This window comes from Pieris rapae, chromosome 15, assembly GCF_905147795.1.
Source record: "Pieris rapae chromosome 15, ilPieRapa1.1, whole genome shotgun sequence".
In the NCBI taxonomy this organism is placed as follows: domain Eukaryota; kingdom Metazoa; phylum Arthropoda; class Insecta; order Lepidoptera; family Pieridae; genus Pieris; species Pieris rapae.
Window position 1 is genome coordinate 7,957,782 of NC_059523.1, and position 20,239 is coordinate 7,978,020.

General features: G+C 31.5%; 2 protein-coding genes across 3 annotated transcripts in view; one reads left to right on the top strand and one right to left on the bottom strand.

Moving 5' to 3' along the window:
• The first annotated feature begins 310 nt into the window (after positions 1-310).
• On the top strand, positions 311-10,977 carry LOC111000992 (RAD50-interacting protein 1). Its single transcript, XM_022270634.2, has 14 exons — positions 311-580; positions 813-1,054; positions 1,465-1,620; positions 1,901-2,076; positions 2,599-2,813; positions 3,761-3,998; positions 4,285-4,462; positions 5,584-5,773; positions 6,511-6,646; positions 7,674-7,792; positions 7,999-8,183; positions 9,140-9,314; positions 9,766-9,893; positions 10,277-10,977. The coding sequence occupies exons 1-14, from the start codon at positions 437-439 to the stop codon at positions 10,485-10,487; spliced, it is 2,493 nt and encodes an 830-aa protein (XP_022126326.2). The 5' UTR covers positions 311-436; the 3' UTR covers positions 10,488-10,977.
• Positions 10,978-11,089: 112 nt separating this feature from the next.
• LOC111000995 (putative inorganic phosphate cotransporter) overlaps positions 11,090-20,239 on the bottom strand; it is a 35,638-nt gene continuing 26,488 nt past the window's right edge. For both annotated transcript variants that reach the window (XM_022270639.2, XM_022270640.2), the window contains exons 3-8: positions 18,972-19,211; positions 18,493-18,702; positions 17,939-18,103; positions 16,654-16,870; positions 14,038-14,276; positions 11,090-12,904 (exon numbers count right to left, since the gene is read on the bottom strand). In XM_022270639.2, the coding sequence (XP_022126331.1) occupies positions 12,722-12,904; positions 14,038-14,276; positions 16,654-16,870; positions 17,939-18,103; positions 18,493-18,702; positions 18,972-19,211 (1,254 nt within the window). In that variant the 3' untranslated portion in view covers positions 11,090-12,721. The remainder of the gene's footprint in view (positions 12,905-14,037; positions 14,277-16,653; positions 16,871-17,938; positions 18,104-18,492; positions 18,703-18,971; positions 19,212-20,239) is intronic.

Sequence of the window (20,239 nt, forward strand, 5' to 3'; positions counted from 1 at the left end):
GTTTTATGTCGAAAGAACTTTGACATAACAGATAACACATAATAGTAAAATAACATAAATAATTTAGGGATTAGTTATCGTTCTAATTTGTAAACCTTCTAGGTAATCATTATTCTTAACTGTATAATATTTTGACTAAAGAGTTAATTCATTCTTATTGGAATCAAACATTAAAAAAATATATTTAAAAGACGACTTGCTGTTGTTTACATCTCTGTAATAGGCAGATAAAATAAATAAACGTCAACGTTTTAACTTTGTCCTTCGGTTTTTTAGATGTCGGTAATCGAAATGAAATGTGTCAATGTACCGCCTTCGGTTACTGTATTCCTAGTCTGTGATTGCCGATTGGATAAATAAAAATCATACACATAATTTATTGTGAATACAAATTTTAAAACATAATTGTGAAAAAAATATTAATTATAAAAACATAATGAAAGCTAATCTTAAGGATGATACTAAGAAAGAAATATTACAGGACTTAAATATAAAACTTGGTGGTGATATAAATAATTTACAGGCAGCCTTAGATTTACAAAATGAGCTGGCCAATAAAAGAGATCGTCTTGAAAATTCCGTTAGTATACTTACTTATTTTCTTATTTAATATATTACTCTTTTTATAATTTAATATAATATGTTAGGTGTATGGTTATACAATATCTATTTAATATTATTGTTTGGTGTTTAATATGTTAAACTTTTCCTGGTTACATTGTTGTTTGTTGTTTTAGTACAACCTAATTTAAAGTTTACTTTTGATTTAAGATATCAAACATAATTTTAATGTTTATTTTGGTTCTCTTCAGCTGAGTGCTGCTAATGACGAGGTGCCAACAAAGCTAACATCAGCTATTAATAAGGCAGAGCTTAACTCAAAGCAAATTGAAACCCTTAAAATCAAAAGTGATGACTTTAAGAAGAGAGTTGAGGACTTTTTAAGTAGAACACAACCACTGCTCAGTGAATTAGATAAAAGATTTATGGCGATTAGTAAACTGGAAAAAGTTTTGGAGTATTTTAAGTCTTATGCAAAGATTCAAGATTTAAGGTATATGTGTTTATTATAAGAATTATAAGCTTTTACTTATTCAAGCTTCTCTTAATCCACACAATTTTTTATAGTTAAGCAACAAGTTATGTTATGTTTATATTATTTATGTAGTTATGTGTATTACGCTTTCCATGAGAAAGGGTGATTAACAGTTTTAATAAATTAAATTACTTTTACTGAGAGTTCTATAATTTTGAAGTAGAGTCCATTCTATCTCAATTTAAGATATATGTGACTTCACTGCTGAGGAAATTATATATGCCTTAGTACTGACAACAAATAAAGCCTTGATTATATGGACACCTCACATGGTCTTATAGTAGTATATATTTATCACCAAGTTCTGATACTTCAACTATAAATAACCATTACTTGCATTGCTAGATAATATCAATATAAAATTACAGTGAGCAGATGATGAATTGTAAAGATGATGAACAGCTGGTCTTGATGTATAGTGACATGAAAAAAATGTGTCAACAATACAAAAACTCACACCAAGCTAATTATGCTAAAGAATATACACATTATTGGCACAATATCCTTAAGGACAATTTAATAAAGTGTGTATAAAGGTTTTTTTAATGTTTTATTAGTGTAAACAAAATGTAATATTATATAGCCTGAAAAGGAATTTTACATACATATTAAAATTAGTTATGGAAAATATTATTAGCAAACATAATATGTTGTTACTTTCATAACTATTAAATTTAATAAATTGGGTAGTGTGAATATTACATTTAAAAAATAATATAAATTTATAGCATACTATGGCAATCAAAAATTTTATGAATTATTCCCTAATTTATATGTGCCCTCTATATGAATTTATATCTTTAGGCATTATGATGATGTACTCAAATTAATTAAATGGCCACTAACAAGCGGAACTGACATCTCACAAGTTTCAAAAGAGGTTCTAAGCAAATTCAGCAATTTGACAAGAAATCTGTTTCTTATTCAGGAGCCTGAGAATTTGTTAGCTAAAGCTGCCATAACTGGAGATTTTTCAACAGGTATACCTCTAAACATATTGTATAGTTTGAAAATAATTGAGTTACTTTATTTTAGAATTCTTATTTTTTATTCATCTGATAAGTCTAGAAGAGACTAGTCAGAACTAATTATAAAAATATCATAAAAGCTTTTAATAGGCATATTTATGTGTTTATTACCTAATAATAATTATTTCCAAAAATAAATGTATTACAGAACAATTTTCTGATTTTTTTGTTTTTGTTTTGTTTTATTATACTATTGAATTTTCTTCCTTGTAGGTAACTAGATTTCTTATAAACTATAACATGTGCTGTAAAATAAATAAAATATGTTTATTTTGGAACATAATATCATCAATCATCACTTACTCCACACCACTAAATTTGAACCTGTAGGCATCCCTACTCTTTTAAAAAAGCAAATCATGAAACAATACTTATTTGAAATCCAAAACAAAAGCAAAGATGAAAGCTACTCTTCAATTCAAATATTTTAAACTCTTTTCAAAGTGATGCACAATATTTTTATTTAAATTGCAGTACAAGAACCCTCTCTACCAATAAAGGTTTTGCTCCGGCCTCTAAAGAAGCGCTTTGCGTTTCACTTCACTGGTTCTCGGCAAACTGCAAGAATTGATAGACCGGAGTGGTTCCTTACACAAACATTAACCTGGATCAAAGATCATCAGATATTTATCAAGAATAATGTGCAACCAATTGCCGATAAACTTGAATTGAAAAATGTGAATGCTTTGGTAAGTGTATTTGTTATGATCTTAATTGTGTATTTCTGATAAACATCAAGAATCATAATTTTAAAAGATAATTGTCTTATTTTAATACATTATATTATATCATACATTTGTTTTATAATATATCCTTACTTATGTTTCATTATAATATAAGTGTAAAAATCTTTTGGTCCTGGGTGTTGTGAAAGTCTCCTGATTCATTTAAAATGTCTGTTTAATCCAAATAATCCAATCCAATAAATCCCAATATTGGATGACATTGAAAAGACGATTCCACATTGATTCATAATTCTTATAAATTGATCGATTTTAGAATATAAAACATGCCGGTTTCCCAACGATGTTTTCCTATACTCTATGAATAAGTGAATTGCTATCTTAAAAATGTTATATTCTCATAATTAAAATCATTCACACTAACACTGGACAGCATTTAACTCCCGAGAATAATATTAGCCACTACTTCACTAATGCTGCTTAAAGCTCTTCAATACAGGCTGTATTGAAGAGCTTTAAGCAGCCACCAAACGGTTCTTACAAATCAAATCAAATCAAAAAGCATATATTCATATAGGTAACGTAATGTACACTTCTGAACGTCAAAAAAAAGAAATATACAGTAATAGCTTCTAATTTTACATTAACTGCCAGTTCTCAAATCAAGGGTGTAGAACGGAAGAGAAGAACTGGCAATAATCTCTCCGCCACTCTTTTTAATCGCCAAGTTTTTTCTTTTACACAACGTTTGTAAGGAGCTGCAACCATTACACCATGTTCCATATGATATCGTGAGTAATAAAGAATTACGCAGCCCTCAAGCAATCGAATATGGCGGCGTTTAATGTTACCCTTGTGTGTTTATAATTTATAGAAACTTCCCTCAACTAATAAATAAATCAACAAAACAAAACATCATAAAATACTTGATTTAATTAAAATAACAATTACAGGACGAATTCAATGAAGGCCTTGTAGCGTTGGCGGCTGAGAGGTTACACACAGTACTAGGGTTGTATCACAGTCAAAATAATATAGTGGATGTCGATTCAGCATTTGCTCATGCGGTAGATGAGACTCTAGGTTTTCATAAGGAATTAACAGAGATAACGGGGTATGAGTCAAATAGTGTGTTGTCAGTGTTGACCAAGGCGGAGACTTTTGTGCGGTGGTTGGCTGTTGAGAAGAAATGTGAGTTTTTTTTTTAATTTAGGGTCTAGTCTAATCTTTGTTGCTTTCTTATAATCGATACAAATATAATCAAAATTGTTTAACTTGTACTATAAGATTTATTTTTAATTGTAATAAATTTTTTAAAAACAGTTCCCGAGATTGTCAGTACTACTTATTTATTTATATATTAACTATATGTTTATCCAATATTTTAACTGGAAGAAATACTTGGGGAGAGGGTTTTTCTTGAAGCTTGTACATATATAATATAAAGACATTGTTTTATATCCATAATAATTTTCAGATGCCCTTTCAAAGATGGATGAAATGCTAGACAATGAGCAATGGTTTGAGCCAGTGGCAGCCGGCGTAGGGGCAGCAGTGGGATCTTTCGTGTGGGTACCGCGTGGATCTGATTGGTTTGTGGCATTACTGAAAACCATAGAAGAAAGATACGCGATCCTACCACAGCCTGGGCATCGGTAAGACTTTAAAAACAATGCTTTTTTTTTAAATACTTAATTTCAAGCGAAAAGGAAAGAGTAAGTTTTGATAAGTTTTATTTCTCTAGTCAGTTATGATAACCAAATAACTGAATCTTTATTATCTTTCCTAGTAAAATGATAATTTTAATCGATTTTTAAATCATTAGCAGATCTGAAAGACAATGTTTTATTTACATGTCTAAAATAAAAATATAAAAAAAATTACAGAAATTATCCGCATACATTATCCTTACTGACTGCCAATGCGACAATATCTAGATTAAATAATATAAATTCATCTGATTGTAAATCGTAACCATTCTCGAATCTTTGAATACAAACAAATTTTCAGCAAAATCCTGCAAACATTTTCTGACTCCGAGAGGTCAAATGATATCCAGATAGTCTTGTCTTTAGATTTTCTGGGCCAAACTCCTACAAACAACACCGATTGAAAAAACCAATCTCAAATTGGTTTCTTCAAAATCTTTTAGTCGATACCAACTCCGGGGAAATAAATACAGATAACACAACATTTTCTGCAGCTGTAATACTTTTTGACATTTAACACCTTTGTCTTCAGTCACCGTGACCACGCACGCTGTAAAGCACGCGAAACGTCGGTTTAAATTTAAAATTATGTACAAATAATTAAAAAAAAAAAAAAAAAGTATTTTATTGAATCACAAACATTAACATACATGTAAAATTGAGGTAGCCCCAGTAAGTTAAATAATACTTGTGATGGAGCAACCTCGCAACTTCCCTTAAATTATAGATTACAATGTTTGGACCAAAACAACTGAAATATGACTTGACAAACTTAGTTACAAAATATATTATTTTTCTATTTATTTATTTTTGAATTAAAAACTAACTAAATTAAACAAATAATAACGCACGGTCTTTGCGTGCGTGCGTGTGAGTGCGTGCATGTGTGTTTGTGTGTGTGTGTGTGTGTGTGTGTTTGTGTGTGCGTGTGTGTGTGTGTGTGTGTGTGTGTGTGTGAGTGTGTGTGTGTGTGTGTGCGTGCGTGCAATTAATAATTATAAGTTTAAATATAATAATACATATCTATAATCCGTTAAAAAAGTGTTTTTCTTCAAATTGTCTTCCAGAATACAATTCCTTGAGCTACAATTGGAATTGATCGAGGAATGGCGGGTGCGCCTCACCCAAATAATGAGTGCGGCTGTGGACAGTTTGAAACCAGACAGCTTTTTAGTCGCTGGACCTCATCCCCTCATAGCCATCGTCAACACCGCACACCACACCAGGAGCGTATTGCTGCAATGGGCTCATTCTCTGGTAAGTGCTTTATGATCTACTGTCATATGTTTTTTTAAATAATTCATTGGAGATACGCGACTGCTTTTAGAGGATCATTATTTTGTAGGGTCCATGACAATTGATATGCCTTTGTCAGGTATCTTTACCCTTTTTCTTCCACCGTACATGTACTTTGGTAAAACAGTCTTGGGTTTTGAGGTGTTAGCAGTTCTAAATTATTATTTTTATGTTGAAAAAACTGTTATCTCATTGTTCGACAGTAGTCACCTTAATAATATAAAAGAACATATTTCATTATATGGTAAAAGAAATCGTTTCATAGTCTGAGATCGCCCCAATTTTGAATCCTGATGGGTAAGTTTTGAACGTTTTACGCAAACTACTCTTGCGATTTTATTGGATTCAGAAAATTCGAAGGACCATTTTTACTAAACTATAAATGCAATGTATTCTCTTATGTATGCATATTTGGTTTTCCGCTTGTTTTTTATAGTTTTCATTTTCTGTCAAGTAATGTTTAATATACCTAATTTTTTAGTATATCAACTATTTAATTGTATGTAAATAAAAATAACTTGGCTACTGAAAATAACAATTTAAATGTTCTTGTGCTGAATACTCTATTTCGACAATCTACGGCTACAATCACTGCGATGACGTCATATTCTGAATCATGCCAAACTCACTCATGTCAACTTTGTGCTCAACTCAATTCTGTACTCCGAAATTTATTAAAATGTTTTTTTCATATTCAGCATTATCTACAACTATACTACTATAGACGTCAGTTCCATCAATTCACTCAACAACAGCACAGCAGCGGACAAGAGAGTGAGTCGTCAACCAGTTCAGAAGACGAAGATGAGACCGATGAAGAGACGTTCAGAGATGGTAAGCGCTCTTACGTAAAATATTTATTTCTTTTATATAAAATCTACTTTATAATTCAAATTAAATACAGCCAAAATCTGTTATAACGACATCGAACCGGGTCCCGTTTATAGTACTTAGTGCATTTTAAAGTAGTGATAATATTTTTTGTGATAGATATTAGCCATAAGATTATTACGATAATGTTATTATAGCAAAATTTATTAAAATAACAAAATGTTTGCAATTCAACATTATAATTAAATTTACAATTGTTACAAACTTCGAAAGTTAAATACACCAGAATGAATGAGACACTTGAGCTTGAATTTGGAATCCATCCAAATTTGGATTAATTCCACTGATACAAAGACGTAAAGAATTTTCCAAAAAATCGTCCGTGAGTCTCATACGATGTGTTGATTTATGGATTCTCATCAATGAAAAGAACTGTTTGCATTTATAAGTACAGCCAATCGCACAAATCAATCTTCTTGCGAATTTTCTAAGCTGCTGAAAATTGTCTTTTTCTAGGTATTTTTTTATTATTTATTAGACGGATAACAAGCAACAATAACTTAACTAACTTGACATTAAATACAATGAAAGTATATGGAACAATTGTGAGCTTTAAATTTTCTCAACCATATTTTTTATATAATAATAAATAGATTTGAATAAAACTGTAAATTCAGTAAATCTTGGACACTGCGTTTTTTGTAGAAATCTTTTGACGTGTCGCTCGTGAGTATAATGTAATATTTTTTTAATTGGGTTCAAAATGTCCCACGGGTCGAATATTATCTCACAGCGGGCCGGTGGTTGCCCTTATATGTTATAAACGATGTCGTCGTAAGGGGTTTTGACTCTAATTGTATCAGTTTCTTTGACTAAAAACTAGTTTCATGGTGGAATGTCCCGTTGTAGTTATGTAGATTTGCGGACAAGTACTTAACGTTCCTGGGTTTGACTTCAACATATACAACTATACTCCGTTCAACGTTCAAACAAGTAATATTTGACAATAAAGATTCTTAATTTATTTTAGAAAGCGAAAACGAAAAGGAGGGTTCGATATGTCTGGAAGATGTGGAGACACGAGCTAAAGATCTAGCTTTGAAGGAAGTTATTAAACGGCATTCGATCATCGATCCAAATCAATATGATGTAAGTATATTAAAAAAAATATTCTAAAAGGTAACAGAATTTACACTTATGAACGTCAAAAAAAGAAATATACATTAAATGCTTCTAATTTTACATTTACTGCCAGTTCTCAAATCAATGTCGTCGAACGAAAGAGAAGATCGCCATCTGCAACCATTACAGAATGTTCCACATGATATATATATATTTATTTTTGTACCTTACAGGTTAGGCACATAGCAAACCCGGCTGTGGCAGAACCGCTACCAGAAGGTGATGGTGGTGAAGATGGCGGTGTCTTCGGTGATGCACCAGCTCTGTTACATCACCTTCGGCAAGCAGGTCTTACGGCCCTGGTCCAATTCATCGTTGTCGAGTTCAGGGACCATTTACATGATTATAAATCTTTGAAGTACGTATTTTTAGATTTAATTATTTTTAATAATACATGTACAATGCTATTTAATGTAGGCTTTGTCACGGCGCCATGTTTCGTAATTAGTTATAGTCACATGTTTCGTCTGTCTCGCTCTTACCTATCCTACATCCTATGAGGTTTCGCGTATCTCTTTCTAAAGATACCTAGATATATTTCTTTCACATTAATTTATTTTATATTCATATATCACACATCAACTTTTCCGAGTTAAATTTATGGGTCAGTTTCAAAGTAATATTCTGAGTTATTTTATAAATGCGTATATAAGTATGTGTGCAAATGTTTTCAATAAATGAATATAAACTATACACATGTACGTATCTATGTATGTACCATTGCCTGTAATGACTTCCCGATATAATGATGAAATTAGAGTTCCTCCCTCATCGTGGTTATAAGCGAAATCACTGGACTTATTATTAGTGACGTGACAACGTCTTATGATTCGATGGAGCCGGCTGCACGCACGAAAAAACATGACGTATACGGCGTTACCTCGCTCTGAGGCGTTCCACTTAAGGCTTGAAGTGCAAACGAGAGCGCGAAACGAGCGACAAAGAGGCACAATCGGCCTTTCGTTCGGCAGCGTTCGTTCATTAAAAAAATGACATAATTGTATTTATGCGTACAAATAAACGTAACTTGATTAATCCAAATGTGATTTCCATTCACCTCCTCTATATCCATACAAAATATCTATCAAACAATTAAAATTAAAATTGTAGTATTTTCTTATGACTTTGTCACGTTCAACAAAAGACAGTAAACCGAATTTACAGACAATCGATTTTTTTTAACCTTTTTGTAAATATTATCTAATTCATCTTTGCGTCTTTAAGATAATTGTGTTGTATTCTAATTTATATTAGCAATACAAAATAAATAAACTAAATTTTGATGATAAACTTAGCATTTCACGTATATTCCAGATGGCACGCCATGTTAACAGTTGAGCAAAGGGCTCTATCTGTATCCAGTTCTTTGGGCAGGCCATTATCGACGCTATGCACTAGATTGGTCACGTTGACTGAGGCCCTCCCGCCTCATATTAATCAATTGTTCAAAAACGAGTTGGCTTTGCAGCTCGATAACTGCTTGTTTCGGGTGAGTAGAGTTTCCTTCCAAATTCTTCCACTTCTCTCACCTCTTTTCCTTTATTTTGAAAATATTTTATTTGTGGAAGAATTTACAATAAATCGTATCGTTTGATTTGTTTATTCTGATAATGTTAATGCTATGCATTTCTCAACGTAGTATTAATGACGTCGAAGATTGTTCTGAAAATTTAAACATTTTATCATTATTTTAACAGTCAATGCCGAAGGCCAACCAATGGCGATGTGGCAGTTATCCAAGCCAATTCATGTTTTTTTGTATAAGAATAAATTGTCAACTATAATGATGTACAGTGTTGCCAACATAACAAAAAAGAACTAACAAAACTACTCTTTCCGCAAAGATTCAATGACTAAAAAGGCCGTATTTGTATAAATACTATGTAAATATGTATGATGATATTTTTATTTATGATAATAATAAAAGAAATGGTTTTTAGGAGGTGGTATTATGCAACTGGTTCAACACTGGTGGAACTATCCAATTCACGCATGACGTCATGAGAAATATCTTGCCGGCTTTTGCGGGATTCGAGAACAAGATTCTGGAAGGTATTCCTGTGCCGAGGTAAGATGACTAAACAATTTTATATTAAATAATCATTTATTTAATATACAATTACAATACAATATAAACAATTTTAGATTTTTAAAATGAATGATTTTTTTTCCTATGATGTTGAGTGACGTGTTCTTAAAATTTTTCTATTTCATTAAGTTGTGTAGCGCCATTTATGAAACCTTCATTTTACTCTTGTATAATGGTTATGTAATTGTTTTGGGTTCGATCCGGGGAAAAACAATTCTTTCGACCGCAAAATCTTAAGGCGTAAACATCATCGCTTCGTTTTAATGATTGACAACGATAAAATTATCCATGAAAAAGACCGAAAAATGTGTCCAAAAATTTGTGTGTCGCAAAAATTTTGACAAATAATTTATCATCTGCAGATTGGCTGAGTCCTGTATGCTTCTCAACTTGGACTATGATGACGCGCGTCGTATCCGAGCGGGCTTAGCCAAAAATGATCCAGATACGGTGAACGGACTCATCACCATGGGCATCGTCACCATCACCACGGCTGAGGCACTTCAGCTCCTCAACCAAAGGACTGATCTCGCTGACGCGTCATCACCTACTTCGGTGATGGAGCTGTTCTAAAACAAAGGCCGGTCCGCAGTCTCTTAAATATCTTTCACGGTAGATTTTATTTATGGTCGGAGAGAAAAAATATTTATGTTCGGTAGAGAAGCCGTGGTGGTGTAACTACCAAGTTAAAAGACACAATTCTATCAAAATGTAAGAAATATAAAGATACCTAGTGTTTAGGTATATAATATTTATAGAAGTCGTAAAAAAAAATCAGGCATTTGTAAGTCTTAGTGTTAGTAGAACTAAAAAAATTCTACATCTACATGTGCTGAGACTTATGTCTTTATTCTTTCAGACCATTTTTTTTGTAATGTTTGACATATTTGACAGCGCTCAAAGCGAGATTTTAACTTAGACCATAGATAATGATTCAGTGTCAAAACATAGGCATAGGTCCCGAATGTGAAATCCAACGGGTTTCTGATTCTAGTACGCTACTTATTTTATAATTAATTTTATTTATGTTTATTTTACTTAAAATAATATTTAAATGAAGTGTTTATTATAGTCAAGTGTGGTTTTTTTAATTTTAAGTTCATTGTTTTTATGTAAGGAGATTTTATATATATTTTTGTTATATCATTTTTATAATTTTATAATAAAAAAACGTGTTAAATTAAATTATTTATTAAAACAGTATAATACATTCCTTATAACTATTTTCATATAACAACAGATCGTTCAAATGGCACAAATTTTTCAAACTTTGTGTTAATCTAATAAATTTTGTTCACAGCCTTTTCTTGTTTTACTGATATTAACAAAAAAAAATACAGTTAAATTTAACATTACTGTAACATCGTGGTTTAATTGAGACTATCGGTTGATAATTTTGTGTTACATTTTTTCAATTACTATTAACATTTAACTGATGCTATAACAAAATTTTAACAAAGGCATACGGTTAATATTCGCGCCATCTAGTATAACTTTTAAATACTACACTTCCATTCATACCTATTTACAAACACATTCAGTAATGTACAATGCCACATAAAAAAGTTTGAGATGACAACTGTGTTATTATAATAATGTTTCACATATGCATATTTTAAAAAAACAAGTGAACTCATGTTTTTACCTATAATTATAGAAAATCAGTTAAATATGTACAAATTTTACTTGTGTGGCGGGATAATTACCACTTATATAATAGACGAGACAAAAATGTCTTTCCTGTTTCAGAATTATAAAAAGTCATAAACGCTTCAAACTATATATAAAGTATTTCATTACAATTATCGACATTCCAATAAAATCAACAACATTATTCATTGAATTGTCTCTTAATAGTATTTGACAAATGACAACGTCGAATCCGAATTAAAATTGTATAAAAAGAATGATTCAGGAGCGGGGATCTGGGAGTGAGAGACGCGACGCGTCACGTTCCGTGTTCCCGTTTGAACAATCATACGAAATGACTCGTTCGTCTTTTGTTTTATATCCCCTATATTAAACAAAATTCCCATGTAACAATCGCTTTGCAATTTCAATATTATCTATTAGTTTCTATTCATAATTTACTATCACATCACTGGCAGTTGATTCTTACTGAACTCCAAAACGTGACTATCGCTTGGTTTTAATATCTCGTTAAACGTTAATCAACAATCGTAGTTGTTTTCTTTATTATAGCTGCAGTATGTGTAGTAATTGATGATTAATGACTTTATTTGGTGCCTACGTATGGTGAATTACGTTTTGGTATTCAGAAAGAATCAATGTTTAAAATACTTTTTGTACTTTTAACTTCTATTCCAAAGAGTTCAGTTAACAAGACTTATTGATTATTAATTAGCATGATTTTTGTATATTTGTGTAATGTTTGTATAAAATTATAATACATAATGATTGTGAATAATATTTTAACTAGGGATGCAACTCGGTGATACTTTGGGTTTGCCGATATATCAAAATCAAAAATTTTATGTAGACACGCATCTTGTTTGATCTAGTGCGTTGCAAACGAGACATGAATTATAGTAGTAATTTTTCGATACCAAATTAGATACAATACAGAAATACAAAAATCTTGATTTTATTATATTAAATGATTACTCTTAATTCTGAATTTTAATTACGTATACTAAACAAAACTTGATATATTTTACCTGAAATTAATTTTAATTCAATGAGCGTTGGTATCGATATCGGCAATATTTCTGTAACAGCATCGGTATCGGTATAATTTTAACGACAATTTGTTATCTGAACTCTTTGGACACTAACCAATTAAAAAGCTACGCCTGAGCCTTAACGTCAGTATTAACGGAACCGGAAGCCTCTGTCTGCTTTTTCGCTTCTTGAGGTGTGCTGTTCCACCACTGTTCATCGCCGGATGCCCACGCCACGAATACTAAATTCGTAACGATAAATACCGCTAGGGTGATCCAAAATACTAGACGCCATTGTACGAGAGTGCTCTGTAACGACATAAGTGATTGTTATTCATGAGAAGAATATAAGAATGGGTATAAAATATATGATCAAGTAATAGTACGAGATTCGGCTGCAGGATTAGTGCGTTCATCGGTTATTTGCTAAAAACCAAATTTTTATAAGTAGGAGAATATAACTTACCAAGTCGCCTATCAAAATTTCGCTGCTAGTATTTTTATTTTATCTTTGGGATTTTTTTAAAACTTTATGTAAATTCCCGTAATTAAGACAATATTTTATATAAAAAAAGTGAACTAATTTTTTTCCTAAAAATCAATTTCAAATGCTAGCGGTCAAATTTAGATAGGCAACTTGGTAGATATATATAATGATAAATATACATATTTTTTTAAGCAAATAACCGACTACGCACCGAATCTGAGACTATAATAACTGTCTTATACAGCCAATTTTTTAAGAGTAAATCATTATCTAGGTATATACCTAGAATTACTAATAATTAATTGCCGTGACAATACTTTATGGAATTTGCCGAGTTCCTCGAAATTGTTGATAAATTTATATTTATAATTTATATTTTGTTATGTTTACTGAGATTGCTTCCCGGCGTCCGCATCCATGACTTAGTTAATGAAGAAGCAAAGTTCGATTTCAGGTAATACAAAACATTTAGTTTGGAAGGCACGGCTGGTAACTTCAAATACATTTATGGAACTAGCTTGCCCCATTCCTTATTGGTGCCCTTGTAGGGCTTTAAACGACAATAGAATTTGCCAAATGTGAAACGTTGTCTAATCCATGTCCATTGCTAAAGCTGTTTTAAATTGTTTTAAGATTTATTTTTACCTATTCACATACGTGGAGCAATAACATACTCCATTGGTATAGGTTATCATGCATTCATATATTTAAACTTGTTTATCATGCCCTTAATGAGTTTTAAGTTTTCATTTAGTTTATTTATGTTATATTTATTATATATGTATTATTTATAGTTATTGTAATTTTTTTTATCCTTTTGGTTTTATCAATTTTTGATTTTTGATTGTGTTTGTTTTAATTTTCTCCTTTAATAGATAACTTTCATTCTTATATAATTAATGATTTAGAATTTTAAATAAATAAATACTAATTATTTACTGATTGTTATACTTACATCAGGTGTTAACAGTCCAACCAAGAAAGGCGCTATTATTCCTGTAATAGCTCCAATACCGTTCACAATAGCCATTATGGTACCGGCGTAGTTACTGCTAAGATCCAGAGCGTTCACTTTCATTCCTGGATAAAAGGCTCCCATGAGACCCATGGAAGCCGTGAATAATATGACAACTGTCTCAGTATTACAGCCGGAGTATGACGCCAGGATCATGCAGATACCGGGGCCGACAGACGCTGGAAATAAAAATAATAAACAGTTATAAAAACATACTACCAGTGTCATTGAAATGAAATTGTTTTACAAGTTTAAAGTATAATTAGTTCATAAGCTATCCTAATGTATTGTTGATTGAATGTTGTACTATTCTTAATGAGAAATAAATGTCTTAAACCTTGCCACAGTGCCTTTTTTACTACAAATACTTCGTCAACTTTATGGTATAAGACAGTAACCCCAATAAAAATTTGGTTTTAAGCAAATAACAATATTTATTTCGTTTGTTAATATCGTTTGTCACATCCTGATTTGACAACCTGAACTAGAATGTATTCTATGCTATTATAACTAAGGAAGGAACTATTTCCTCAGGTATAATTACTTAGGTTATGGTATAAATACTTAGGCAACATCTTAAGAAACTTAGCTGGACCGAAGAGTTATTAACCTTGTAGGCTAGACAATTTGCTCTTCGGTTTATTAATAACAAATAACTATGCATCAGTGAAGACAGCTTTAGACTTTAATTACATATATGGGCGCATTTAACAATCGCTCGAACGGTGAAAGATGCCCATACAGTCGACGTCGTGTGTCAGAAACAGGAGACTGATCACCTTCTTGCTTTATTAGATTGACATAATATGATCATGATACAGAAATCGAAAGAAAATAAGGTTCAGACCAAAAAGGTTTTAGCGCCACTTATTTATTTACGGCAATGATTTAAAATATTATGAGTTGGAAACGTTAATGCTTTGTACTTTAAAAAATAAAATCTTCCCTAAAACATATTTTCGGTCTTGACACAATAAGTAAGTCTATGAAGCTGTTAGCTGAATTTCTTTTCACAGTTCAGTGGCGTAGAAAAGTGGGGGAGGCGGGGGCGGCCCGCACCGGGTGCCACTTTTTAAGGGGTGACACCCACCAGGTCTCTCAAATTTAAGAACAACGTTCAAAGAATAAAAAAAATCGCTAGCATATACATTTCTTATTTACAGACTAGCTATCTTTTAATAAATGATCCATGTCCTTTCTCATATACCTAAAATTTATTGCTTTTTACTTTCGATGCGGTGACACCACCAACTTCCTCACCGGGTGCCACCCAAAGTAGCTACGCCACTGACAGTGTTCGACCTTTTAAATGTCAGAAAATTTTCCATATTATTTAAGTTTTGAATAAAGTATTAATTATTATTTGATAATAATGTGGTTCGTTACAATTAATATCTAATTGAACTGCATTCTTGTGGTGTCAATTAATTGAATCCGCCGGAATATACCACGTGTCCATCGCTTTTCCTTTTATCATAATTATTCTCATAAGTAATGCGGATCTTAGTTTTACAATCGAAAATCATGTGAGTTTATCGGAAATTTAAAGTATATTTACAGTGTAAATAACGTTAAAAGACATCATTATTAGATCGTACGATCTGTACATTGATCGCGAGCCATGCTTGCTTCAACCTCAATTTAAAATTTACATAAATAATTACTAATATAAAATTGAAAAAGAAGTGAAATTAAAAGTAATCAATGCAGGGTTCGCTACTATATATTTTATTAAATAAATAGTACCCGTTAGAAAATACCACTTTAAAAATTTATTGGTTAGTTATTTCATATGTATAGCATACAGTTCGTAGAACCTGAAGACTACGCCATCAAATTAAAAATATTTGCTTTGGATTGAAAGACACTAGTCACCTATGTTTACATCGTAACTCAATATTATAGAACGTGTTACGCTAAACAAAAATCTATATCTGCAAAGTTGTTTGCTTATATCTACGTCAAAGTGTAGAAGTAATACAAATAAAATATATTTAACCAGATGTGATCCGGGTAAAGATTAGAGAAAATTTCCATTATACCTTAACAGTTGAATTACATTATTGCAATATTATTTACTCTTTTCTCGGTTAATACAAATAAGAATAACTTTCTTTATAATGCTATAAATATAATTTGTGCCCTATGTAATTATTTATTTTTTCAATTTAATTTACAATTAACAATATATTATTAAGTTATTAGTCACATATACTCTCACACTCATAAACACATAAATACACACAGTCACAACAATAGGTATTATACTTTAGTAGGGTTGACCATTCATGTTCATATTAATTACTATACATTTGGTTTGTACCTTTGGTTGCTACCTTAATAAAAAAAAATTCAATGGATATCTATAAAATATTGACATTAAATCCAGCAGTTATACAGTGAAAGTTATTTAATTCTTGCCCTTGAAATAAAATACGTGGAAACGTATCGCATCAAACATTAAAATTGAACATAAATCACTAGTCCAAAATTATTTCAAAAACACATGAAGCGCCTGCCTGAAAGACGGAAAACAAAACACATATCAAAACTTACCGATTGTCGTAAAAGTCTTTCTAGCATTAGTGACAGTCATCCATTGCCTCTTCACAATCTTATCACACAGCCAGCCGAATATGATTGAACTTATCCACATCACAATATAAGGCAACGCAGCCAACGTTCCCGTTCTGTGGATGTCGAATTTCAGGACGCCGGTCATATACTTTGGTAAGTCCGTCACCATTGTGAAGTAGCCGTAATCATGGCCAATCTGAAAGTTATTATATATGAGTAATGCAGTGTGGGACGAACCATGAGGCCGTCAACCCTGGCTGCAGCAATCTAGCTAATATCGATAACGTATATCAGGTACAGAAAGCCTGTTAAGAAAAGTAAATGGGGATGGAACTGAACAAAATATTATTATTAGAAGACCTAAGGATTTGCCCAACATATTCATGTTGTGGGATCACACAAAACAAAATATGGTGCCTTGATCTACAAGGTTCAAGAAATTGTTGGTACTAAATTAATCTTTATTCTATTAAAATACGTCAGAAAAATCATCAGTGACGACTTCCGAAAACGTGTTCCTATGGATGCTTACTCCTAACTATAAAATTGTTCAAATTGTAGTGTGTAGTGTACAACTTATACCTTTTAAATTATTGCTATTACTGGAACAAAATATTTGGATTTCGTCATCCAAGGAAATGAATATAGACTGACAATACAATTCATTATTGACAACATTCACGGTTCAATGAGGAAGTACCAATTGATTTGTATTTACTATTAATAAAATTTACCTATTTGTTTATTTATTGCTTGCTAGGAACGTGTATTTTACGTTAGCAATATTTCAAAAGTGAGGAATACAAGACGGGCGTGTTTTGTTACTGTCAATTAGAAAAACAAATGAATAATTATTAATTTATGTAAAAATAGAATATGCTTTTGTCTCTTTAATAATGCTATTCATATACATATTATTATAACATTCTATAAAATCAATTCGAATGATTATTATGTCATTTATTTTTTATCTTTTAAATAATTGGATAACTTATGATGTATATAACAATATTAATCGTTGTTATAATAGCTTTATGACAAATCTAAAGCCAAATGCATCATCATGGTTAGCTAATGGTTAGTTTCTGGGTTCATCTTGACTAGGACCAAACATAACTTTGCATAATAGTAGCTCTTATGTTAATTTATTTTCATTATTTATACTCCTTCACGTCGTGAACAAAACGGTTATAACAAAGAGTGTTAGAAATACGATTTAAATATTTACAATTATTGCCCGCTTCTATATAATTAAATGTTTTACCTGTGCACACACAAGGGCCCATAGCGGAACCGACATAAAGATAGCTTTCCACGGAATAGCTGATGGCTGGCTATTACGATGTCTACCAAGCGCTTCTTCCAGGTATTTCTTCTCTTTGTCAGATATGTATGGATGAGATTCAGGGTCGTTGTAACAAAGTAGAGCCTGAAACATGCAATTATTAACGATGACAAAGGTTCTCACGCTATTGTGAACAAGACAATACTTTTCTCTATATTCTAATAGAATCGGTGTCTATAGTTCAGTACATTTTGTTTATAGAATGACGTGATTTGTTAATCTCGCTACTAAAAAAACAAATGAATATAATAATAATGATATTCGTATATATATTAATATAACATCGTATAAAATCAATTAGAATGATTATTATGTCATTTACTTTTATCTTTTAAATGATTGGATAACTTATGATATTGTGTATAACAATATAAATATATCAATCATTGTTATATGTAAAGGGAAAGATATAATTTAAACTAGTAATAACAATATATTCTCAGCATAATAAGCTACATATTAATACTACGTACCCATAAAATGAACCACAAAATTCCAATACTGCCGAAGAGATAGAATACAGACTCCCAGTCACCAGTCTCTTTAATGACTAATCCAGAGAAATACGTTCCAGCAATATTTCCTATTTGAGCTCCTCCAAACACAAGGGAACCCATTCTTCCTCTCTCAGATACTGGAGCCCATCGGGCAAGCATTGCATTTAATGCGGGGAACGTTGTACCCTGAAAAATATTTATTTTAGTGGTTTGTTTTACAAAATATGAACGTTTATCCTATCAAGTGTATCGAGCTATCGGGTATGCGAAACTCCTATACATAGAGTATAGCTGATATTTAAAAGGAACGACAATAACTAAGTTAAGGCAGAGATTCAGAATGAAAGAAACTGATTCTCTTAGTAACTTATTCTCTTTCGTATCTCTTAGAATTACTAAACAACAGCTACAGTATATTTGGTTGGTTTAAACAACAAATCGTATAGAATCCTTACCTCCCCGAGTCCTTCCAAGACTCGTAAGATAATGAGGCCAGTGGCGCCACCTATGTTCACTGTCCATGGCGTGAGAAGAGTGAAAATAGCTGTACTAAGTACTCCAAACCCAAGAGAGTATTTCCCGCCAAATCTCTCAGCTAACATCCCACCAGGTAAGTGCGTTACAATGTATCCGTAATAGAATGCACTCAAAATTATGCCTTGAGTCTCTTCATCCCAATCGTATCCACTGATTTCCTAAAAATGTAAGTCAATGTTAAATTAGTAGCGAAGTGCGCCCCTCAAGTCTTATAAGATGTGTAGCAATAAAGTTTATTCCTAGTTTCCCGCGTACGTTCGTACGGTGGAGGAAAAACCTTTGACCAAAAAATGTCAAGTACAGAAGGCCGACTGGTACCCAATTTTTGGATATGCTACGTTCAATATATATATTGCATCACGTCACTGTGGCCGAATGAACTACTTGTTTTTTTTTAAAGGTGAACATAAAAATTTTAGGGTCTTTTACAGGCTATTTAAGTAAACGGTATTTGTGATTGAGTTAGATTTGTAGGGCAGGAAACCATTATTTTCCAAGGCTATAGTTCAATGCTATAGTGGTGGAGATAAAAAAATCAGACATAAAATACAATTTTAATTTTATTTTGTTAATAATTTATTCAATCGATTTCCGATTAAAACTCATAAATAACATTTTTTGGTTTGTTATGCACATTTAACCTTCGCAGACGTATTTTATGGCTTTATCTGATTAATCAAAATGCTTAGCCCAAAACGTCCTTTAATATATGTATATAAAATATTTCAATAGCTACTTGAGTGGGTTATAAAAACTGTTGAGTTAGACACACACACACACACAAAATGTAAATTAACATGTAAAAATGTCACCCCATAATACTACTAAATTGACTGCAGATTTTGTTAATATGAAGGTCACGACATTTAATTCTAATATATATTTTTATTTTTTATTTTATTTATTTAAGTATTCCTATAGCTAATACATTAAACAATAACCAAACAATTACATTACACACAAAAGCCAAAACGGAATACACATATAAACAGAAACATAACATAACAGTTTTACAAAGCACAGAATCGAGATGGTAAATCAAAACACATATTCAACATGAAACAACAAACAAAGCCATTATTAGTAAAAGTTACCTGAATTTTTTAAAATATTTTTTTAAGAATTTTTTAGTCACATTAAATATATCGATTTGCTGGTAATTTATGTTGTAATCTGTAGGTATGCG